General features: G+C 39.8%; 4 protein-coding genes across 4 annotated transcripts in view; all 4 read right to left on the bottom strand.

Annotated features, from left to right (window-relative positions):
- Positions 1 to 601: 601 nt before the first annotated feature.
- On the bottom strand, positions 602 to 5,359 carry ctu1 (cytosolic thiouridylase subunit 1 homolog (S. pombe)). Its single transcript, XM_034692599.1, has 3 exons — positions 5,167 to 5,359; positions 1,992 to 2,492; positions 602 to 1,907 (listed from the first exon to the last, which is right to left on the bottom strand). Exons 2-3 carry the CDS (start codon positions 2,485 to 2,487, stop codon positions 1,372 to 1,374), a joined length of 1,032 nt encoding a protein of 343 aa, XP_034548490.1. The 5' UTR covers positions 2,488 to 2,492; positions 5,167 to 5,359; the 3' UTR covers positions 602 to 1,371.
- Positions 5,360 to 6,930: 1,571 nt separating this feature from the next.
- crybb2 (crystallin, beta B2) lies at positions 6,931 to 9,167 on the bottom strand. Its single transcript, XM_034692269.1, has 6 exons — positions 9,069 to 9,167; positions 8,637 to 8,722; positions 8,372 to 8,490; positions 7,992 to 8,124; positions 7,338 to 7,480; positions 6,931 to 7,206 (listed from the first exon to the last, which is right to left on the bottom strand). Exons 2-6 carry the CDS (start codon positions 8,697 to 8,699, stop codon positions 7,038 to 7,040), a joined length of 627 nt encoding a protein of 208 aa, XP_034548160.1. The 5' UTR covers positions 8,700 to 8,722; positions 9,069 to 9,167; the 3' UTR covers positions 6,931 to 7,037.
- A 2,654-nt stretch (positions 9,168 to 11,821) lies between these two features.
- LOC117819063 (beta-crystallin B3-like) lies at positions 11,822 to 14,158 on the bottom strand. Its single transcript, XM_034692268.1, has 6 exons — positions 14,097 to 14,158; positions 13,722 to 13,819; positions 13,328 to 13,446; positions 13,079 to 13,211; positions 12,625 to 12,767; positions 11,822 to 12,528 (listed from the first exon to the last, which is right to left on the bottom strand). The coding sequence occupies exons 1-6, from the start codon at positions 14,131 to 14,133 to the stop codon at positions 12,249 to 12,251; spliced, it is 810 nt and encodes a 269-aa protein (XP_034548159.1). The 5' UTR covers positions 14,134 to 14,158; the 3' UTR covers positions 11,822 to 12,248.
- A 997-nt stretch (positions 14,159 to 15,155) lies between these two features.
- Positions 15,156 to 17,215, bottom strand: part of si:ch73-138n13.1 (protein piccolo) — a 41,512-nt gene continuing 39,452 nt past the window's right edge. Inside the window, exons 12-13 of the mRNA XM_034691567.1 lie at positions 16,808 to 16,883; positions 15,156 to 16,701 (exon numbers count right to left, since the gene is read on the bottom strand). Of these exons, the coding sequence (XP_034547458.1) occupies positions 16,808 to 16,883 (76 nt within the window). The 3' untranslated portion in view covers positions 15,156 to 16,701. The remainder of the gene's footprint in view (positions 16,702 to 16,807; positions 16,884 to 17,215) is intronic.

Below are 17,215 nucleotides of genomic sequence, written 5' to 3'. Positions count from 1 at the left end.
AAATTAAACTGAAATGAATAAATCAAATCAAATTCAATCAAATCAATAAATAAAATTCAAGAGCTCAGGCATCGCCTGTATCACTGGTGCCCATGTATTGAAAAACCTGTTTGTCTTCAGCTGTAACCTTTTAGTGATTTTCTCCATGATAAAGACAGCTTTAACTCTGCCTCTCCATAGTGTAAAGCTGGGAGGTAGAGGATTTATCCAAGATGTTCTAATTGTTTTTTTGGCTATTAAAAGCAAAATTCTTAGTAGGGATATTAAGTCTGTCATTAATGTTATCAAGGGCTATGCCCAATATAAAGAGAGACGGGTTTAAAGCAAATTTGATACCGAGGATTTTTTTAAGTTCTTTTTTAATATTTTTCCAAAAATCTGTAAGTTTTGGGCAATCCCAAAATACATGGCTGAAGTCCCCTATTAACCCACATCTCCAGCACAACTCTGATGTATTACTGTATTTGGAAGTGATAGAGGGAGTATTAAAATACCGCATTTTAATAAAAGTAATTTCAGTATGTATTTACACCAAATGATGTAGGATCCACTGTTTGAAATATACAGCATACATTTTATGACATATTGATATTTCACAAGATTGATGATGACAGCATCTTAATTTTTTATTTTTTTAAAGAAAAAGCAAGTTTCTCGAGCAAGGCATTTATTGATTTACAGTCCATGACATGGCATGTGATGATACATCATGTCCTGCACAGGTTGCAGCATTTTACATTAAGAGGTAGCAAAAAATAAACATACCAACTGTAAAAGATCCAATGCAGCAAAAAAACACATAAGCTTAAAAGAAAATGCAAGCCCCTGTTTCTACAATGCACACACATAATAAAGTTAAACTTTCTTTCAGGCATGTATTTGAACTGCCAGTGTTTGGACCTCCAAGTGATGCTGATATTTAAAATGTTTTCATTTCTTTGTGTAAGTGACCTTAAAAAAAACACAAAGTTGGTACCAACATTTTAGAGACATTAAAAAATGAATACCATCTCATGTCATTATGTGTGTAATAGTGATATCAATATCCTAGAATACAACTGATTCCACAAATCATAGCTCTGTAGCTCTATCATTGATATCAGCTTTTGGTTGACACAAACTTGTCTTGATCAGTGATCCAGGTTTAAGAGCAGTGATTGAACTCTACACTCTGCAGAGGTGTCACTGGTCTGAGAGTTTTTTCTGAAATAAAATACTAGATACATTTTTTAATAAACACAGATTTTTTGAGAAATGAGACCAAGAGTTAACCAGTGAGAGTTGTCTTTCTTGTAAAAATATAACATGTGATTTAATAGTAGAGTTTCATTATATATCTAATTTTTTATCTAAAAGTAGAGGACATCTATGTCAAAAGTCTACTGGTTTCAGCTTCCTCTCTTCCTTCTCAGTGAGGGGCTGCTGGGAGAGGATTTTGTTATGCAGCCTGTGGTGTTTGCCTATCCCCAGCTTTGGCAGACCTCGGTTCAGCCCCTCCAGCAGCACACACGACTTGCAGAGAGCCTGGCTGGAAATGTAGCCACAGCGTTCACAGCTCCCCTGCACAGGCATCTTCACCCCGTCCCGCACCGACAGGTTTTCACCCGAGTGTATGACATCTATTATGGAGCTGGACCTAACACTCTCCAGGTCCTTTAAAAAGGTCCTTGCATAGCCTCGGTATGCATTGGGAGAGTAGATACACTCGGTGGAAAAGTAGTCCAACTTCTTAAAGTATGCATACAGGACAATCTCTTTCTCATATGCATACTTGAGGGGCTTGCAGCGTGGCACCACTCCATCACCTTCGCTGGTTGTGGAGATGTCTGTGCAGCGACGTAGACGAGCTATGTCTCCTCGCAAGATGTTCATGAAAACGGTCTCTGCCACATCATCAGCATTGTGTCCTGGACATAAAACACATGTCACTGTCACAAATTTACACAGAACACCAGATCTATTCAAAGATGACTGATTCTTAAAGTTGTTACCTGTACATATCTTGTCCACTTTCAGTATGATGGCTCCTCGGTCCAGCGCCTGCCTTCTGAACACTCCACAGAAGGTGCAGTTGTTTTTCAGTCCCACCTGCTTCACTATAGCGTCCATAGTCCAACCATAAAGCTCCTCATACGACACAATCTTTAGTGGAAGATCGTACTGTTCTTGGTTTCTCTTCACTGTCTCCAAAGAGTCATCCCTGTAGCCGGTGATCCCCTCGTCCACTGAAAGAAGCATGAGCTCAAGGCCGTAGTCATATCGCTGATTTAAAAGCTTCATTACATGTGCGAGCACCGTGGAGTCCTTTCCACCTGAGGCAGCGACTCCTACTCTCTCCCCATGTTTGAAAAGCTTTGCTGCCACAATCGTCTGATGCACCTCCTCCTCAAAGGCCCAGAAGAAGCACTCCTTACACAAAGAGTGGCCTGTTTTTGGACGTTTCAGCACAGCCCGCTTGTCTGAACAGCTACTGCACATAACAGGCATCTTGACTGTGGAGGAAGAATAGATAAAGAAAAACAACGTTATAATGTGTTCAAATGTTGGTCCATGGGGCGTCATATACAGAGACTATAGTCCTTGGCAGATTGGTCCCAGATTTGACTCCTGGCCTCGACCCTTTCATTTCTCCTTTCTCCTTGTTGCATTTCTCCAAAACATTTCTTGTCTCTATTCAGCTGACTTATCAGTGAGGCAAAAGCCCCCCAATGCAGATAAATACACCATAAACTTAAAGCTTGTTCGCTGACCCATTAATTGAATTGTTATTTCACTGTTTTTGAGCAACTGAGCCGCCAAAAAACACATTCCCCTTTAAAGTCAAATCAGGTAATACATTGATTTTTTTGTCTGGTATACTTCAAATAAAACATGCATCCTTTTATGTGAAATAAACATTTTAATGAAATCCTTGTGATGCAAACCTATAGAACAAACACACTGTGGTATTATTTGGTATGATTCTAACCATGTTTTAGTTACCTTGTAGATTTAAACGAAGATATAAAGAATATACCAAATTGAAGGAAGGAAATATGGATATAAAATCTAATCGTTTTTCTTGTCCTTTTTACTGACATCACTTTCCCAGAAGGAACTGCATGACAGAAATCCTCAACCTGCTTGAGTTTAGACTTTTCAACCAGCTACAACATTCAGCAGCAATAGGACAGTACTTAAAAACAACAATAAAAAGGAGGCTCATTCTCCTTAGATGGATTCAAGAAATTGTACAATGCATGAGACTTGAGAGAATCAGATTCTCCCTGAAAGGTTCCCTACAGACCATAAAATCTGGCAACCTTTTTTTTTTACTTCATATAGATACCTTACATATTGAAGCTGAAAACCAATGAACTACAGAGTTGTTGATTCTGTTTTTTTTCTCTCCTATTCCTTTGTCTTTTCCACTCAGCTCTATTATTTCTCCACTTGTTAATACTTTTGACAAGTGATTTTATTGATTGTATTGTCTTGTCTATTTCTCACATGTCTCTTGTGGTGTGAATGAGTGTTATTGAATGAGTTGTTTAAGTTGGGTAGTTGTTTATTGTTGTGCATCTAAAATGTCCCTTTCCCCTTTCTGTACCCACCTCATAAACGGAAAAATTCAATAATAATATTCAATAATAATAAAATTATATATATGTGCGGGCCCTCGTACAAGTACCGCCTGATGTAAGCCACCGCCTGATGTGCTGCAGGTGTTGCTGTGCTGCTGTTTATGAGGCCTAGGCTGAAACTGTCAAAGGAAGATGTTTCTTCCTGTGGCCAGTAGGGGGCGCTATAACATATAGGTGAATATTAGCACATAGAGGCATTCAGGCTGGGGCACTTATCATGCATGAGGCCTGGTCCTGATCCAACACTGCATTAGAGTGTCATAAAAGTGGTAGGTTTTTAGCAAAACCTCCAACTGTGATGCTCTGCCACGCCCAAATCCATTGACTTAGGAAGATTCCTTAGACAAATGTTCATCTCCAATGTGACAACAACATTCTGAGCAAAGCAGGTGTTGATTGGATAAAAGCTGCAGGACATGTAATTTTCTGCTGCCAGTAGGGGGCGCTATATGATATTGGTGAATATTTGCATATAGAGGTGTTCAGGCTGGGGCACTTATCATGCATGACCGGCCTGGCCCTTATATGGGCCCTTGCATGTGAGAGTTATTAATGTTTGGAGGCTGGCAAAATGTCCTCCTGGTTGTGAGTTGATCGGAGCAAAACTGTATGAGGGATCTACATAAATACGTACCCTTGCAAATCGCGTTTAAAACTGAAACTACCTTTTTTTGCGCTTCCTGTTGGGATTTCACAATAATAATAATCAAGCTGTAACCTCTGCTGAACACTGTAATTTGTTTCTCTGCTATTTACTTTCATATGCAAATGACTGACAGCTTGACTTAGCACCCCTTGTGTGGAAAAAGACCCTAATCCGGCTATCAAATTAAAACTTTATATACAGTACCTGCTGCGTTAAAGTTATATCACCTGCAGTAAAGGTGGGAAAAAGTATAGACAAGTTGGTTCATGATGCAAGCCTCGCACATTTCCACCTACATCAGGTTATTCTTTCTTTCCTCTTGAGAACACAGGCAGAAATAGTCAACTGAATTCACATCATTATTTCAGTGGAACATTAAATCTGAAGCCTCAATAAGTGGTGTTAAGTGGCCTCCAAGTGAGTAGGTAAAAATGACTTCGGCAGGAGGATTCAGTAATGAAGTAGTGTATATCTTTAAGTAAATCTTTATGTTAGAACATAGAGGCAAGGCAATGTAAGTTTAATTATAAAGCCTGAGACACGGGTCAATTTAACAACCTTTGTTGATTTAATCGACTCTGTTATGGAGTTTTTTTGGTTGGAAAACGTCAGGTACTAGTTAACTCGTTACAACAACAAAAAAAACATAACAATACTTATATACTTATATATAATAAAATTTACTGAATAGTTCCTAACTTTTCCACATAGCTATTTGAATGCCTCAAAATACCAACTCGCCAATTGAATAACTGGTTAATAAGCTGCCTGGTTTAAAGTCCTTTGATAACACATGCTGAACCCTCAGAAAGTCAACATTAAACGTGTTTCTTGTCTGATGTTAGCTCGTCGAGTCAAGCTAAGGAGTCATATTTATATAAAATAACATTTTCATACCAAAGTTTCCGGTGAACCAGTTTCAGGAGTGTAAACGCAGGAAGGAGACACTTAAAAATGCCACTAAACCAAAACTAATCTTACATAAGGAAGCATTAAACTAACATAAAAGTGCTGTTAGCATGTTTCATCATGTGTTGTCGGCTCTTCTTCTCTGGAAAACAGGGAATGTTTACAGTGGAGAGCGTCTACAGCACAGCCTAGTGGTTGGAAGATGTAATTGCATATACAATTGAATTATTTACAGCCTGTGAGTGTTATTGTATCCGTGCTCTCTCTTATACAGGCTGTGGTAGACAGTAGTAGAGTATATTCACTTGAGTACAGTACTTAAGTACATTTTTTGAGTATCTGAACGTATTAGTTTTACTCCACAACATTCAGAAGAGAATTATTGTATTGTTAATTATGTCTATGATTCTCCACATGAGCACCCATGTCCATATCTTCAGCCCGTGTTAAAGGTTTTTGAAATGAAGAATGATACGTATTGTTTGAAATGTTCTCCCTGTTTCCCACTCTGCCCAAATATACAAAAGTTCCCAATCCATACTGAGAAAGCGTGTTTAGCTACGTAACATTTGTTTCATTCCAGATGAACATTTCAAACTAAGTTGTCTGTACTTGGAGTAACTTAGTTTCTGTTTTTATTCCATGGTATAGTGTTTAGAGATTTCAAGTAATGGTTTCTAGATAAATATGATGTAACAGAATGTACTCCTATGTATTCTTGAATGCATTTATGTATTTTGAAATACAACATTTTGAGATATTTTAAGAAGTACTTTAAACACTTAAGTATTCTTAACAGCAAGTACCTCAGTACTTTAACTCAAGTAATAATCTGATAGATCAACTTTCACTTGTACTGGAGTAATATTTGACATGGAGGATCTATACTTTACTTAAGTAATGAAGCTGTGTACTCTGTCCACCACGGTGTATAAAGCATTACTGACGCTGCTTTAATAAAGGTATTATTCTTTGTTTTTTTGTATAATTTCTTTTTATTCACATTTAACCTTATAAACATGACACCAAAACAAATAAACAATAAAACACTGGGGAAAATTGAATTAACAGTAACACAAAACAACAAACAAACAAAAACAAGATCCACAAACAGAACAGAGAAGGGTAAAAAAGAACTTATACAGACATTAACTCACTCCTCACACGGACAAGCTCGACCTCTATGATTTCATAATTTCTCTTCTTTAAATAAATGTTTGCTGTTAAAAAAAAAATTTTAAATATCGAAATAACCGAAAATATTTGATCACAAATCAAATTTTGCGCCACTCTCCTAAAACTTATGAACTAAGTGTGTGTAATACTTGACCCCATGTTTTCAAAATGAAATATTTTGTTCCTTTCAAAGGCTAATGATTTTTCCAATTTCAAGTAATATCACAGTTTGTTACTCCAGTGTTTAAGTGAGGGAGGGCATGTAGCTTTCCAGTGTTTTAAAATACATTTCTTAAATACAATAGAGGAAAAAAGAATAACCCAGCTTTGTAGATATCTGACTCTTAAATGTGAAACGTCTTGAAAGATGCAAATGTAAATATTGAAATGAATTTCCGCACCCAAAACCTCAGACAACCAATGCTATAGTTCAAGCCAAACCTTCTGAACTTTACTACAGGTAAAGGTATTATTCTGAAGACAGCAAAATACATAAATAACAAAATCAAGTCAAATGTAAGGATAAGGATTTATTTCTTTGCTTCAAACAATGTCACTACTGCAACAGCTGCAATAGATATCAAAATGCTGTGTTGTGTGAATGTAAGACACAGGGGGTTTTGTTGTCTGAGGGGGAAAGAGGCTGGCAAGGTCAGGGGTCATGACAGAAAAGAGTCACAAGCTTAGTTGACGGGATGAAAAGCACCCCTCTGATGCCACTGCATGTCTCTGATGCGCCGAACCGACTGGATCTGAGGAATCTGGGCTCCGAACTCTGCGTTGTCTTTGTACTCCCCCTTTTCAAACAGGTACTGGAAACCTCTGTATCCTGGGTACTGATAGCCCACCCAGCTGGTGCACCAGGAGCACAGAAAGGGGAGACAGATCACAGACATTTAGAGGTGATAGGACAGTGACAAGGACAAGGAACGTTCTGTAGTTTCCTGAATATCACACGACATCTGAAAAGTGGATGGACTTACGTGCCACTCTGAACCCTGACAGAGGAGACCTTCTCCTGGTAGCCGTGTGCGTGAAAGCTGGGTACATCATCATCCATGATTTCTATCTTCTTCCCTGCAAAGCTGGGGTTCTCGTAAAGGACAATCTTGTGCTCCTGGCTGTCCTGAGAGGAGAGAAAAAAGTTACTTGTTAAATGACTTTTTGATCAACTAATGAAATGATTATGAAAGTTATGTAATGGGGAAAATTGTGCTGTCTTAATAATAATAATAATGATAATAATACATGTTATTTAGAAGTGTCTTTCAAAGCACTCAAGGTCGCTTTACAGACAGATTAAAACACAATAAATAAAACAACACGATAAAATAAATAAAAACAATGAGCAAAGTAACACCAAGTTAAAAATGAAGCAGTGGAAATTAAGCAGGGAATGCAGTTTGAAACAGATGGGTTTTGAGTTTTGATTTGAAGAGGGGTAGTGAGTCAGAGTTTTGGATGTCTGGTGGGAGTGAGTTCCAGAGTTGGGGAGCAGAGCTACTGAAAGCTCTGCTCCCCATGGTGCTGAGACAGGCAGGGGGCACAAAGAGGTGGAGAGAGGAGGAAGACCTGAGGGAGCGAGAGGGGGTGACAATGTGAAGGAGATCAGACAGATACGGGGGGAGAGGTCTTACCACTTTAATTGGGCGGAAGGCAACAAGGGTGTCACTACGCCTGCTGTTGGTCCAGGAATCCCAGCGAGGATACTCCCCCTTCTCAAACACATACTGCTCCCCCTTACAGTTGGCCTGCTCGTATCCCACCCATCTGAGGGGACAGAGGAGGAAGAGAACTGGGTGTGACTGGTGTGAGGGCAAAAACAATGAGATCAATGATCTGGTTTGTATTGTATACATTTATCTATTTTTCTAGCCAATTTCCTCCCTTCTATCTCATACTCATTCATAAAGCTGGTCCCTTTCTCTGCCTGGCCCACTCCCTCTCTCACTGCTTCCCTGTACATTTGGTTTGAAATCATTTTCTAGTTCTTCGTCTGTCTCTGACCCACACTCACGGTCCACACAGCACCAGTATGGAGCCCACTTTCTCCACGCCTGCTTCCTGGAGGTTGTTACAGGGACCAGTCAGCTCGTGGCACCGTCCCTGGAAGTTTTCCTGCTCATAGATAATCAGCTGTGCAACAAAAGAAGACACAAGGAGAATCTCAGTTTCAAATATAAAAACTTGTTTGGAGGAGGTCAATTTGTGAAGAGGGAGCCTATGAGTTGCTCAGAAAGTTAAAATGTTACTGAATTATTGGCTATTGCATTTTCTCTCACCTTAAATGCACTACTGCCTGGCTGCTGCTGCTTGGATGCAGGGATCTGGTGGTCTGTGGCCATAGTGAATGGGTCGGCAAGGATGACTGAAACAAAACAGGAAATATAAGATAGTTTGTCTCAAAAATATCCATGTGTATCTACATTTCAAAAGTTTTACATCTTTATATCACATGTATGATGGATAAAATTGCTTTTATCATAGATTTTGTTCTCTATCTCTCCAAAAGTTGCCATTCCTCTGTTCATTCACTGCTTTTTTTTATCAGAAAATGACAACAATGAAAAAAATATACATTGTTTTTTTTTACATTAAACCTTTAACAAAGTTGCAATTGTAAAATTTAACTAAATTAAATACTGAAAATACAGATAAAAATGGTCGACTTTAAAAAAAAAAACAATAGAGCATGGCGAACATGAACCTCTTACCAGTGCCTGTCTGTGCCAGTGTGTTTGGTATGGCATGATGGGCTCAATATATACGGGACGCCCAGGGGTGGAAACTCTGCCAACAGTACCCACAGAGTCCAGGCCGGTTGCAGATCGGCCTGCCATAGGCCCAACACACTGAAATGAGGGGTCACCATGTAGCCTCCCCCCACCCTGGGGTGTCACAGTCCTGCAAAGTTATTTCATTAGTTGTCAGTTTTGTCCAGCCGGTTATTGTTCCACATCCACATGATTCAGCACAAACAGTGCCAAGAGTCCCACACCTACAATGAGAGGAGAAGGACTGTAAAAGATGGGTTTACTGAGTCGGAGTCGGGCTGATTTGAATAACAGCCCAAATGATGCTGAAAGTTTCAACAAGAGTAGCTTTATTTTAACTTAATTTCAGAAACCACAATTAAGGCTAAATGTCACAATTCATTCCCCCTTCTATCTGATGTATACAAGCTGAAAAAACTTTATTTTTAGTCAAACTGATAGCAACACAAGCCACCTTCTTGTGCTGTTCATAGAAAACAAATTATATGACATGTTTCATTGGTTTTTTTTAGCTTTGATGAACTGAGATGTGCAGCAAAAAGGCCCAAAAGAAAAAGGATTACAATAACATTTTCAAGTAAAATACAGATATTATGTGATTGTTGCAAAAGTCACATTAAGTGTACTCAGGACAGTAAAGAGTATGGACAGTTTTGATAGACCTGGAGCAAACACAGGCTATGGTAGACCTGTAATAGTGCAGCAGCATGTTGAAGATGGAGCCGCTTTTCTTGCTAGTTTGTTCACTTTGAGTTAACGTCACAATATTTTGAAGTCACAAGTTTGTGAGAGTTTAGAAGTTAACAGCTCAACCTCTTATAAGGTTTGTTTAGCTCCACTTCATTAATGTAGCACACAAGTACTGCTTTGAAGGATGAGACTTTAGATGTCAATTATACAGTTATGAAATGTGTCAAAGTGTCAACAACAGTTGTGAGCAACATTATGGAATAATAGCACAAGCTACAACACATAGCTTTACCCAGTTTATCCACAATACACCTGCTCATTGTTATGATTGTTATTATTATTTTAAGATGGCCTTTTCTAAACTAATATTGTTAATTATTGAGCAAAAAGTCTCTTGAGTTCAATGTTTGCCTGTGAGTGAGAAGTCAGTACGACCTTAGATTGCTTCTCAACCTTTTTAACATATTTCTAATTTTCCTTTTCTCTTCTGTTTTATTATATTTGTCATTTTAATTGTGTTCTTTTATGCTTGTCTGAATGTTTCCAATGCTTTTAATGTTTTAATGTAAAGCACATTGAATTGCCCTTGTGTATGAAATGGGCTATACAAATAAAGCTGCCTTGCCTTGCCTCAACCTGATCACCATCAAGGGATCCCTGACCTGCTTCAGCAGACTGACCTCTGTGAAGAGGCCTGTTGATGAAGCATATGAGGACACACCTCCGTCTCTATGCTCTTATAGTCAAGCTCGACAGCATATCTCTGTCAGATACTCTGAGATCTGATGTCAGATGTGAACGAGTATGAATAAAACACATTGGTATTAACTTGCATAAGGTGGAAGTCCTAGATTGAGACTTTTTCAAAATATATATTTGGGCTTTGTTGGATAGGACTGCTGAAGAGAGACAGGAAATATGGGGAGCAGAGAGCAGAAGAAGACATGCAGCAAATGGTCAAGGCATGGAGTTGATGAGGACTAAAGCCTCTGTATATGGGGCGTGCTTTAACCACATGGCCAACGGCACCCCTGCAAATTTTGTTAACATCTGAAATATTCCACTTTTTAAGGATAACTGTATCAAATCAAACAGCTCAGTCACTGCTCTTTAATTTAACACCAGAAAGGGTTCAGTGAGCTGTTACCGGTACATTCAAATTCTGTTCCATCTTTTTTTGGTAAACCTCATATCAGGCATTATGGCAAAATCAAGTCTATGAATCATTGCTTTCAAATACGTGTGCTCCTCAAAGAAGGAGAAGCAGAAGTTCATTTTCGTTATTTTCCTGAGACTACAGAGGAAATCTTCTGTCACTATCTGGCTGATAATGACCTGCTTCATCACAGTGATGAGGAACTGAAGTAAAATCAGCTGTTTGAGGACTGAATGTTTAACTGCATGAAGTTCTGTATAAGGTTTTAGTAGAAGAAGGGTTCTAACAGGAAGTTAAACATCACAAATAGCAAATAATCAATGTAATTTAGAGAAAGCTTTTTTTTCTGCCTGAAGTTGAGACGGCTTTTTAGAAAATTAAAATCAGATCAATGTGCAAGAAGTAGCCTGGAATAAACATCTAAGACAAAATAAATGTGTCAAAGGTACATATTATGTGTATGTATTGTGGACTAAAGGCCTTTCAGTTAGCTCCTTGTTACTGATACGAGGTGGTAGATTAAAATCTGCTTCATATGTGCTGCCAAACAGCACTTTGTTTTATCACTCCTTCAAAAACCTGCACCAGGAGTGAGACTTCTGTCTTTTAACTGATAGCATGCATGTTTGGCTTCATGCCATCATAGTGCAGCTACTCATAATTCAGACACTCTTCAAAGTCCAATGTTGACTTGGTGTTGTATTGTGTAGTTAGATGGCCGTTTATCAAGAGGATCATCAATAAATGCACAGTGATTACTATGGTTGGGAATGCAGGGCACTCTTTTTTAATAGCAAGCATACATACAGTATGACATCACTTCCATAGCAGTTTAGCAGATGCTTATCCACAGTTTTAATGAGTAACTCATGTTCTGCTAAAGCTGGATGAGGCATTTTAGCTGTCTAATTAAAATGGGGAAACACAAATGGTAAAAGCAGCACAGGTGACCTGAAAACAGAGTCTAATCAAAGCACATCTGCAGTTCATTTTCAGGAAAAAAAAATCTTTGCCAAATTTACATAATTTCCACAAAGATGTCAGTTTTTTTCATCTCTCTTTAATCTTTCAGTTAAAACCATTTCCAGCTTGACTTACAGTTATAACATCACCAACAAACAGAGCCAACTCTAGATCAAACAACTTTTATTCGCCACTGAAACAAACATGGCACTCCTCACGGGGCACACGCTGCGTTTGCCATGGTTAGGTGGAGGCTGAGAGAGGGCAGACACTGTCGGCAGTGTTTGGGGGAGACTGTGTGAGGATCCTGCTCAACTGGCTCCAGCTGTGGCAGGTGGAGCAGGAGGTGCTGGGGCAGGGTCAGGGTCTGGTCCTGGTCCTGGTCCCGGTCCCGGTCCTGGGTTGGGGGTAGGAGCAGGAGCAGGGTCAGGAGTGGTGAAACAGCCCTTCTTGTGCCACTGCATGTCGCGCACACGGCGCACAGACTGGATCTGAGGTGTAGGGGCCTCCCAGTCGTTCCAGTGCTTGAAGTCTCCTCGTTCGAAGATAAACTGGCGCCCCCTGTAGCCAGGGTACAGGTAGCCCACCCATCTGGAGGAAGGGAACACACACAAATTGGATTACTCCACAATATTTATGAATGTGATTGCATACAGGGATCAAATTGTGATTTGTGGATGATCTTACGTTCCGTTTAGAGCCTTGATACTTGCAACACGATCCTGAAAACCATGGCCCCACAAAGAGGGAACATCATCATCCATAATCTCGATGCTTTTACCAGTGAATCCAGGACTCTCAAACAGGTGTAACTTGTGTTCAGCACTGTCCTACAGAGCAGAAACAAACACAGGGATATCTCTCAGTCACTCAAATGTCACCAGGAGATGTTGACCTCAATGATGATGAGGTTTGGAGCTGAAGAGCTCAAATAAGAGCTAAACTTTTCCCTACTATTTTCCAGATTTTATAAATTATAACTTTTACTTTATTTTCTAATCTTATTTTCTTTCACCTGTAAATCTCATTCTGACCTTGAGCTGCAGCAATATTGGTTCTACAAAATTCCTGACAATGAAGCATTCTGAATTGAAATGTTTCTCAGTCAATGTCAGTTTCTGCATTTCAAGCAGTCACCCACCACTTTGAGAGGTCTTAGAGACAAGAGGGAGTAGCTTCTCTGATTGTTGCTCCAGGTGTCCCAGCGTGGATACTCTCCCTTCTCCAGAATAAACTGCTCCCCCGTGAACCCATGTCGATCATAGCCCACCCAGCTGAGAGGAAAAGGGAGAACACTGGTGTAAATATGAGGGAGAGGAGCTTCTTACATACAAATGATGAAAATGTCACAAAGTTCAATATTTCTCAGAGTGACGTGGGCGTTACTCACGGTCCGGACTCCACTATCACAGATCCAATCTTCTCCAATCTCTTCTCTGTCACATCTTTACACTCTGAAGAAAACTCTGCCTTGCAGCCTTGGAAGTTCTCAAACTCAAACACCATCACCTGGATCACACAGAGAGGGAGAATAAAGGTGGAGATTCACATATATGGCAACATACAGTACCTATTATGGATGATGGTCTTCATAAAGTTGCATGTAGTTATCTAAGGATACACACATTATACAGACAGAGACATAGCATTTAAACCTGGACTACTCCATAATACAAGAGTCTCACTCAAAAACCTAGCTTCAAAGTAAGGACTAATTCATGTGTGTATTCATGTGCCTGTATGTGAGATTTATGTGAGGTGATGAGCAATCTATCTTTTCATACCTTATATGTGGCTCCAGTTCCACCCTGGCTCTTTCCAGATGCCAGCTGCTCCGGGGCACTTTGCTGCTCAGACATCCTCCCGATCCACTTCTCCTCCACTTTTTGGCAGAAGCATACACACAGACAGAACACCATCCATCATGGTATGCAGGTGTAGTTGCAGGTGTAGATATGAAAACAGGGAGAAAGCTTAATGTCAAAGTCACAATTGATATCTCTCCCCTAAATAGGAGAATTGTTTTTAAAAGTTCACAAAAGGCGCAATCATTCCTGAAGGATCGACTGAATTTGAATTTGGAAAAGATTACAGACTTATCACTTCAAGTGTAAACTCTACTTTATCAGAAAAGAAAATGTAACAAAAATCCTCCAAACCTGGGTCTTCACTTGCTGCCGCACCCTCTAACTCCATTGCAATGGTTTTTATTACTATCTCTGTTACTGATGTGTCCAGAGTGAGGACTTTACCTGGGTTTGCCTGCTAAGAAGCGGTAGTGTCCCTCTGTTTCAAAGCCACTTGGTGTTCGGTGGGGTCGAGCCATTAGAGGGCAGGGACAGGGGGGGTATTTATGGTTTATTTCTGGCCACAACAGCAGAAAAGGGGGAGCTGTTGATACAGCAAGTCTGTCGCTCACATTGTGTTCGTAACGCTGCCTCTCAATAGGCAGCTGTGTTGGCACACGCTGCCCTGCCTGTCCGCCTGGCTGCCAGTGAGCACTGTGTGCGGGCACGAGGAGAGAGAGCCAAGAGGATTCAGCAAACAGCCCCACTCAGCACAAACACACACAAATGTACACACACTCTCTCGGACTACACCCTGTCTCAACCACAGCACACTTCCTCTCGCCTTTCTCGCATACTTTGGTTATAATCAGCGACAAAGAATGTGTGAGGAGGCTAAATTTCAGCAGTGGGATCACCGACATGTAGTAATTGTTTCCAAAAAAGAGAGAGTTTCTAACGCTTAGGTTGATAAGAGACTTTCATTTTTACATTACAATGCATTACATATCTAGAACAAACTCCCTGAAAGCTATAGGTCTGCTCCAACTCTCACCTCTTTTAAATCAAAGACTAAGACCTTTTTATTTGCCACTGTCTTCCTATCTTAGCTTATTTTAAGTCACTTTAAATGCAAATTATTAAATTTACTTTTAATATATTTCTAATTCTCCTTTTCTTTTCTGTTTTATTATATTTGTCATTTTAATTGTGCTCTTTTATGCCTGTCTGAATGTTTCCAATGCTTTTAATGTTTTAATGTAAAGCACATTGAGTTGCCCTTGTGTATGAAATGCGCTATACAAATAAAGTTGCCTTGCATTTCCTTCCATGAAGAGAAATTCACATTATCTTGTTTGAGAAATACAAAAGAAAAAGAGAAAGGTTTTATATTAATTCAACTCAGCCAGAGAAACACGAGACATGTGTAGCTCAAGTCAAGTAAACTTTTATTAAGAATTTGTTTTTCGCTTTAGGACACTGGTTAGGACAACACAGTGCAACATACATCTTAACTTTCAAATAAAAAAAGGGACAAAGAAAGACAAAAATATAAACCCTCAACTTTTATGACAAAAGCAAAACATCATGTACATATAAACCAGCAACAACCCATCCATCAACACATTCACTTGCATTGCATTAGCACTCCAACGATACAGGAGATGAGACATGGCCGACGAGGGGGCAGAGGTCAGTGCAGAAGTGCATCGAGTGACAAAGTGCTTTAGAGAAGAGCAGAGAGAGAGGGAGGGAGGAGGGCAATCAGGAGGAGGATTACAGAGACGCTGATGTTGAAATCTTTTTGTAGTGTAGTAATGATTAGAGTCATTTTAACAATGTAGTGAACAAACAATCCCTCCATGAAGTACAAGTGTGAGCCAACGCCCCAACACTCTGAGCCGGTCAGTTTGAGCAGGTTTGACTGCAAAGATTGTGCGTGCACTCATGGGGACAGGAAAGAGGGGGATTGCACTTTTTCTTTTATTGAGAGAAAACATGATGGAGGAGTGTGAGGCCTACCAAAAGTATGGCTTATAGTGAACACTTCAACAATTATTCAGGGAAGACAGGCTGATTAGTGTTTTTATAAAAGATTCAAGAGGGTTTTTGTGCTGACAAGGAGTGTGCACGACTGATTGATGCAAAGTCGCTTGGCCAAAGGTCCCCTGATCCTCTTCCACAAAGAAAATATACCATATTTAGACTGAACGATATAGAATATGCTGCAGCTGTGACACTGCCAGAGATGTGGAGTGTATCAAGGTAAACCTTTCAAAACTAGCTCTCTGTCTTTGTTAAATCATCGATAATACAAATATAACATCTCCTGATTACAGATATAACATGATATACACTCGTGCTGACAATCAAGCCAGCAGTGATTTGTTCTCTATGTTCAAGAAGGAAAAGAAGTGTCTGAAATGTTATCCTATGGCAACGCTCTGTCCAACAACCTCCACTGTCTGATAACATAGAGAGATCTGACGCACAAAGCCTGTAGTGATGCTCAACACAAACATCTTATATAGCGTCGGCTGGATTTTCCTCCAGCCTGCGATGAAGCACGCCCAGGATGAAGAGGCGTCATGGTCCCACAGGTTGATCCTTTCCTGAAATGCATCCTGACAGGAAGTGAGGGCATTTTCTCCCTCTCTCTAACTTCTCCTGGTCCCAATAAAGTGTTCATGTGAAGTTCCTCCTGGTGCAGGAGAGCTCACATGACTTCAAGCATGAAATGGATAAAGCGGAGCAGCTTGATGTTTTGTTTTTCTCTCTTTGCTTGTTTTTTTTTTTTTCCATAAGAGAAAACTGAGACTCTCCATAAAAAAAGGCACCATGCACATTTATCCACCCAGACGGGAAGAAAACAAAAATCAAAATGAAAAATATACATCAGCAGCTGTAGATCCACGTCTCCTCCTCTGTGGGTCCAACATTAAGGCTTCTGTTTCATGGATTCATCTGTTAAGGCAACCTTGAGGGAAGAACGAGAGGAGAAAAGGTGTAAAAATGAAAATAAATACGAGCTTCTCTTGTCTTTGTTCTTGTTTTTCACACACTGATCTCACCTCAGTACTTACTTAGCTTTCGTTTTCATATTGACTCAAGCGTTTCTTGGATTTCAGCTCTTTTAACCACTGGGGAGAGTCCTCCTCTCTGGAGTGATAACAGACAGGCAGTGTTACTAAGCTGTTAATGACTGGACAGATGAACAGCTTTGCGATGTGCTAACAAGATCCTGTCTGTGAAGAAAGTTCCCCTGCGTTCTTCAGTGCACATGTTTTCTTTTTACCCAAATACGTCCTGCAGCATGCTCTGTACTTTGCATGAAGAATGCATAAAACTGGGAGAACTCTGCTCCTCGTGTTCCTAACTCTGTCAAATCAGAAGCACATCTGTATGTCTGTGCTCTCTGACTTGATGATATTTGAGATCTTAAAATGACTAAAATATGAATAAAAACTTTATATAGCATTTTTAAAGTGTCC

Source organism: Notolabrus celidotus, chromosome 9 (genome assembly GCF_009762535.1).
Source record: "Notolabrus celidotus isolate fNotCel1 chromosome 9, fNotCel1.pri, whole genome shotgun sequence".
Taxonomy (NCBI): Eukaryota; Metazoa; Chordata; class Actinopteri; order Labriformes; family Labridae; genus Notolabrus; species Notolabrus celidotus.
This window is presented reverse-complemented; position numbering and strand designations above follow the sequence as displayed.

Excerpts from the sequence above, each read along its gene's own strand:
- ctu1 (XM_034692599.1), bottom strand. The coding sequence starts at position 2,487 with ATGCCTGTTATGTGCAGTAGCTGTTCAGACAAGCGGGCTGTGCTGAAA. Across the intron at positions 1,908-1,991 it reads AGTGGACAAGATATGTACAG|GACACAATGCTGATGATGTG; the intron begins GTAACAACTTTA and ends TTTTATGTCCAG.
- crybb2 (XM_034692269.1), bottom strand. The coding sequence starts at position 8,699 with ATGGCCACAGACCACCAGATCCCTGCATCCAAGCAGCAGCAGCCAGGC. Across the intron at positions 8,125-8,371 it reads ATACTGGTGCTGTGTGGACC|ATGGGTGGGATACGAGCAGG; the intron begins GTGAGTGTGGGT and ends CTGTCCCCTCAG. Across the intron at positions 7,207-7,337 it reads GTCAGGGTTCAGAGTGGCAC|CTGGGTGGGCTATCAGTACC; the intron begins GTAAGTCCATCC and ends CTGGTGCACCAG.
- LOC117819063 (XM_034692268.1), bottom strand. The coding sequence starts at position 14,133 with ATGGAGTTAGAGGGTGCGGCAGCAAGTGAAGACCCAG. Across the intron at positions 13,447-13,721 it reads GAACTGGAGCCACATATAAG|GTGATGGTGTTTGAGTTTGA; the intron begins GTATGAAAAGAT and ends TGTGTGATCCAG. Across the intron at positions 12,529-12,624 it reads ATCAAGGCTCTAAACGGAAC|ATGGGTGGGCTACCTGTACC; the intron begins GTAAGATCATCC and ends CCCTTCCTCCAG.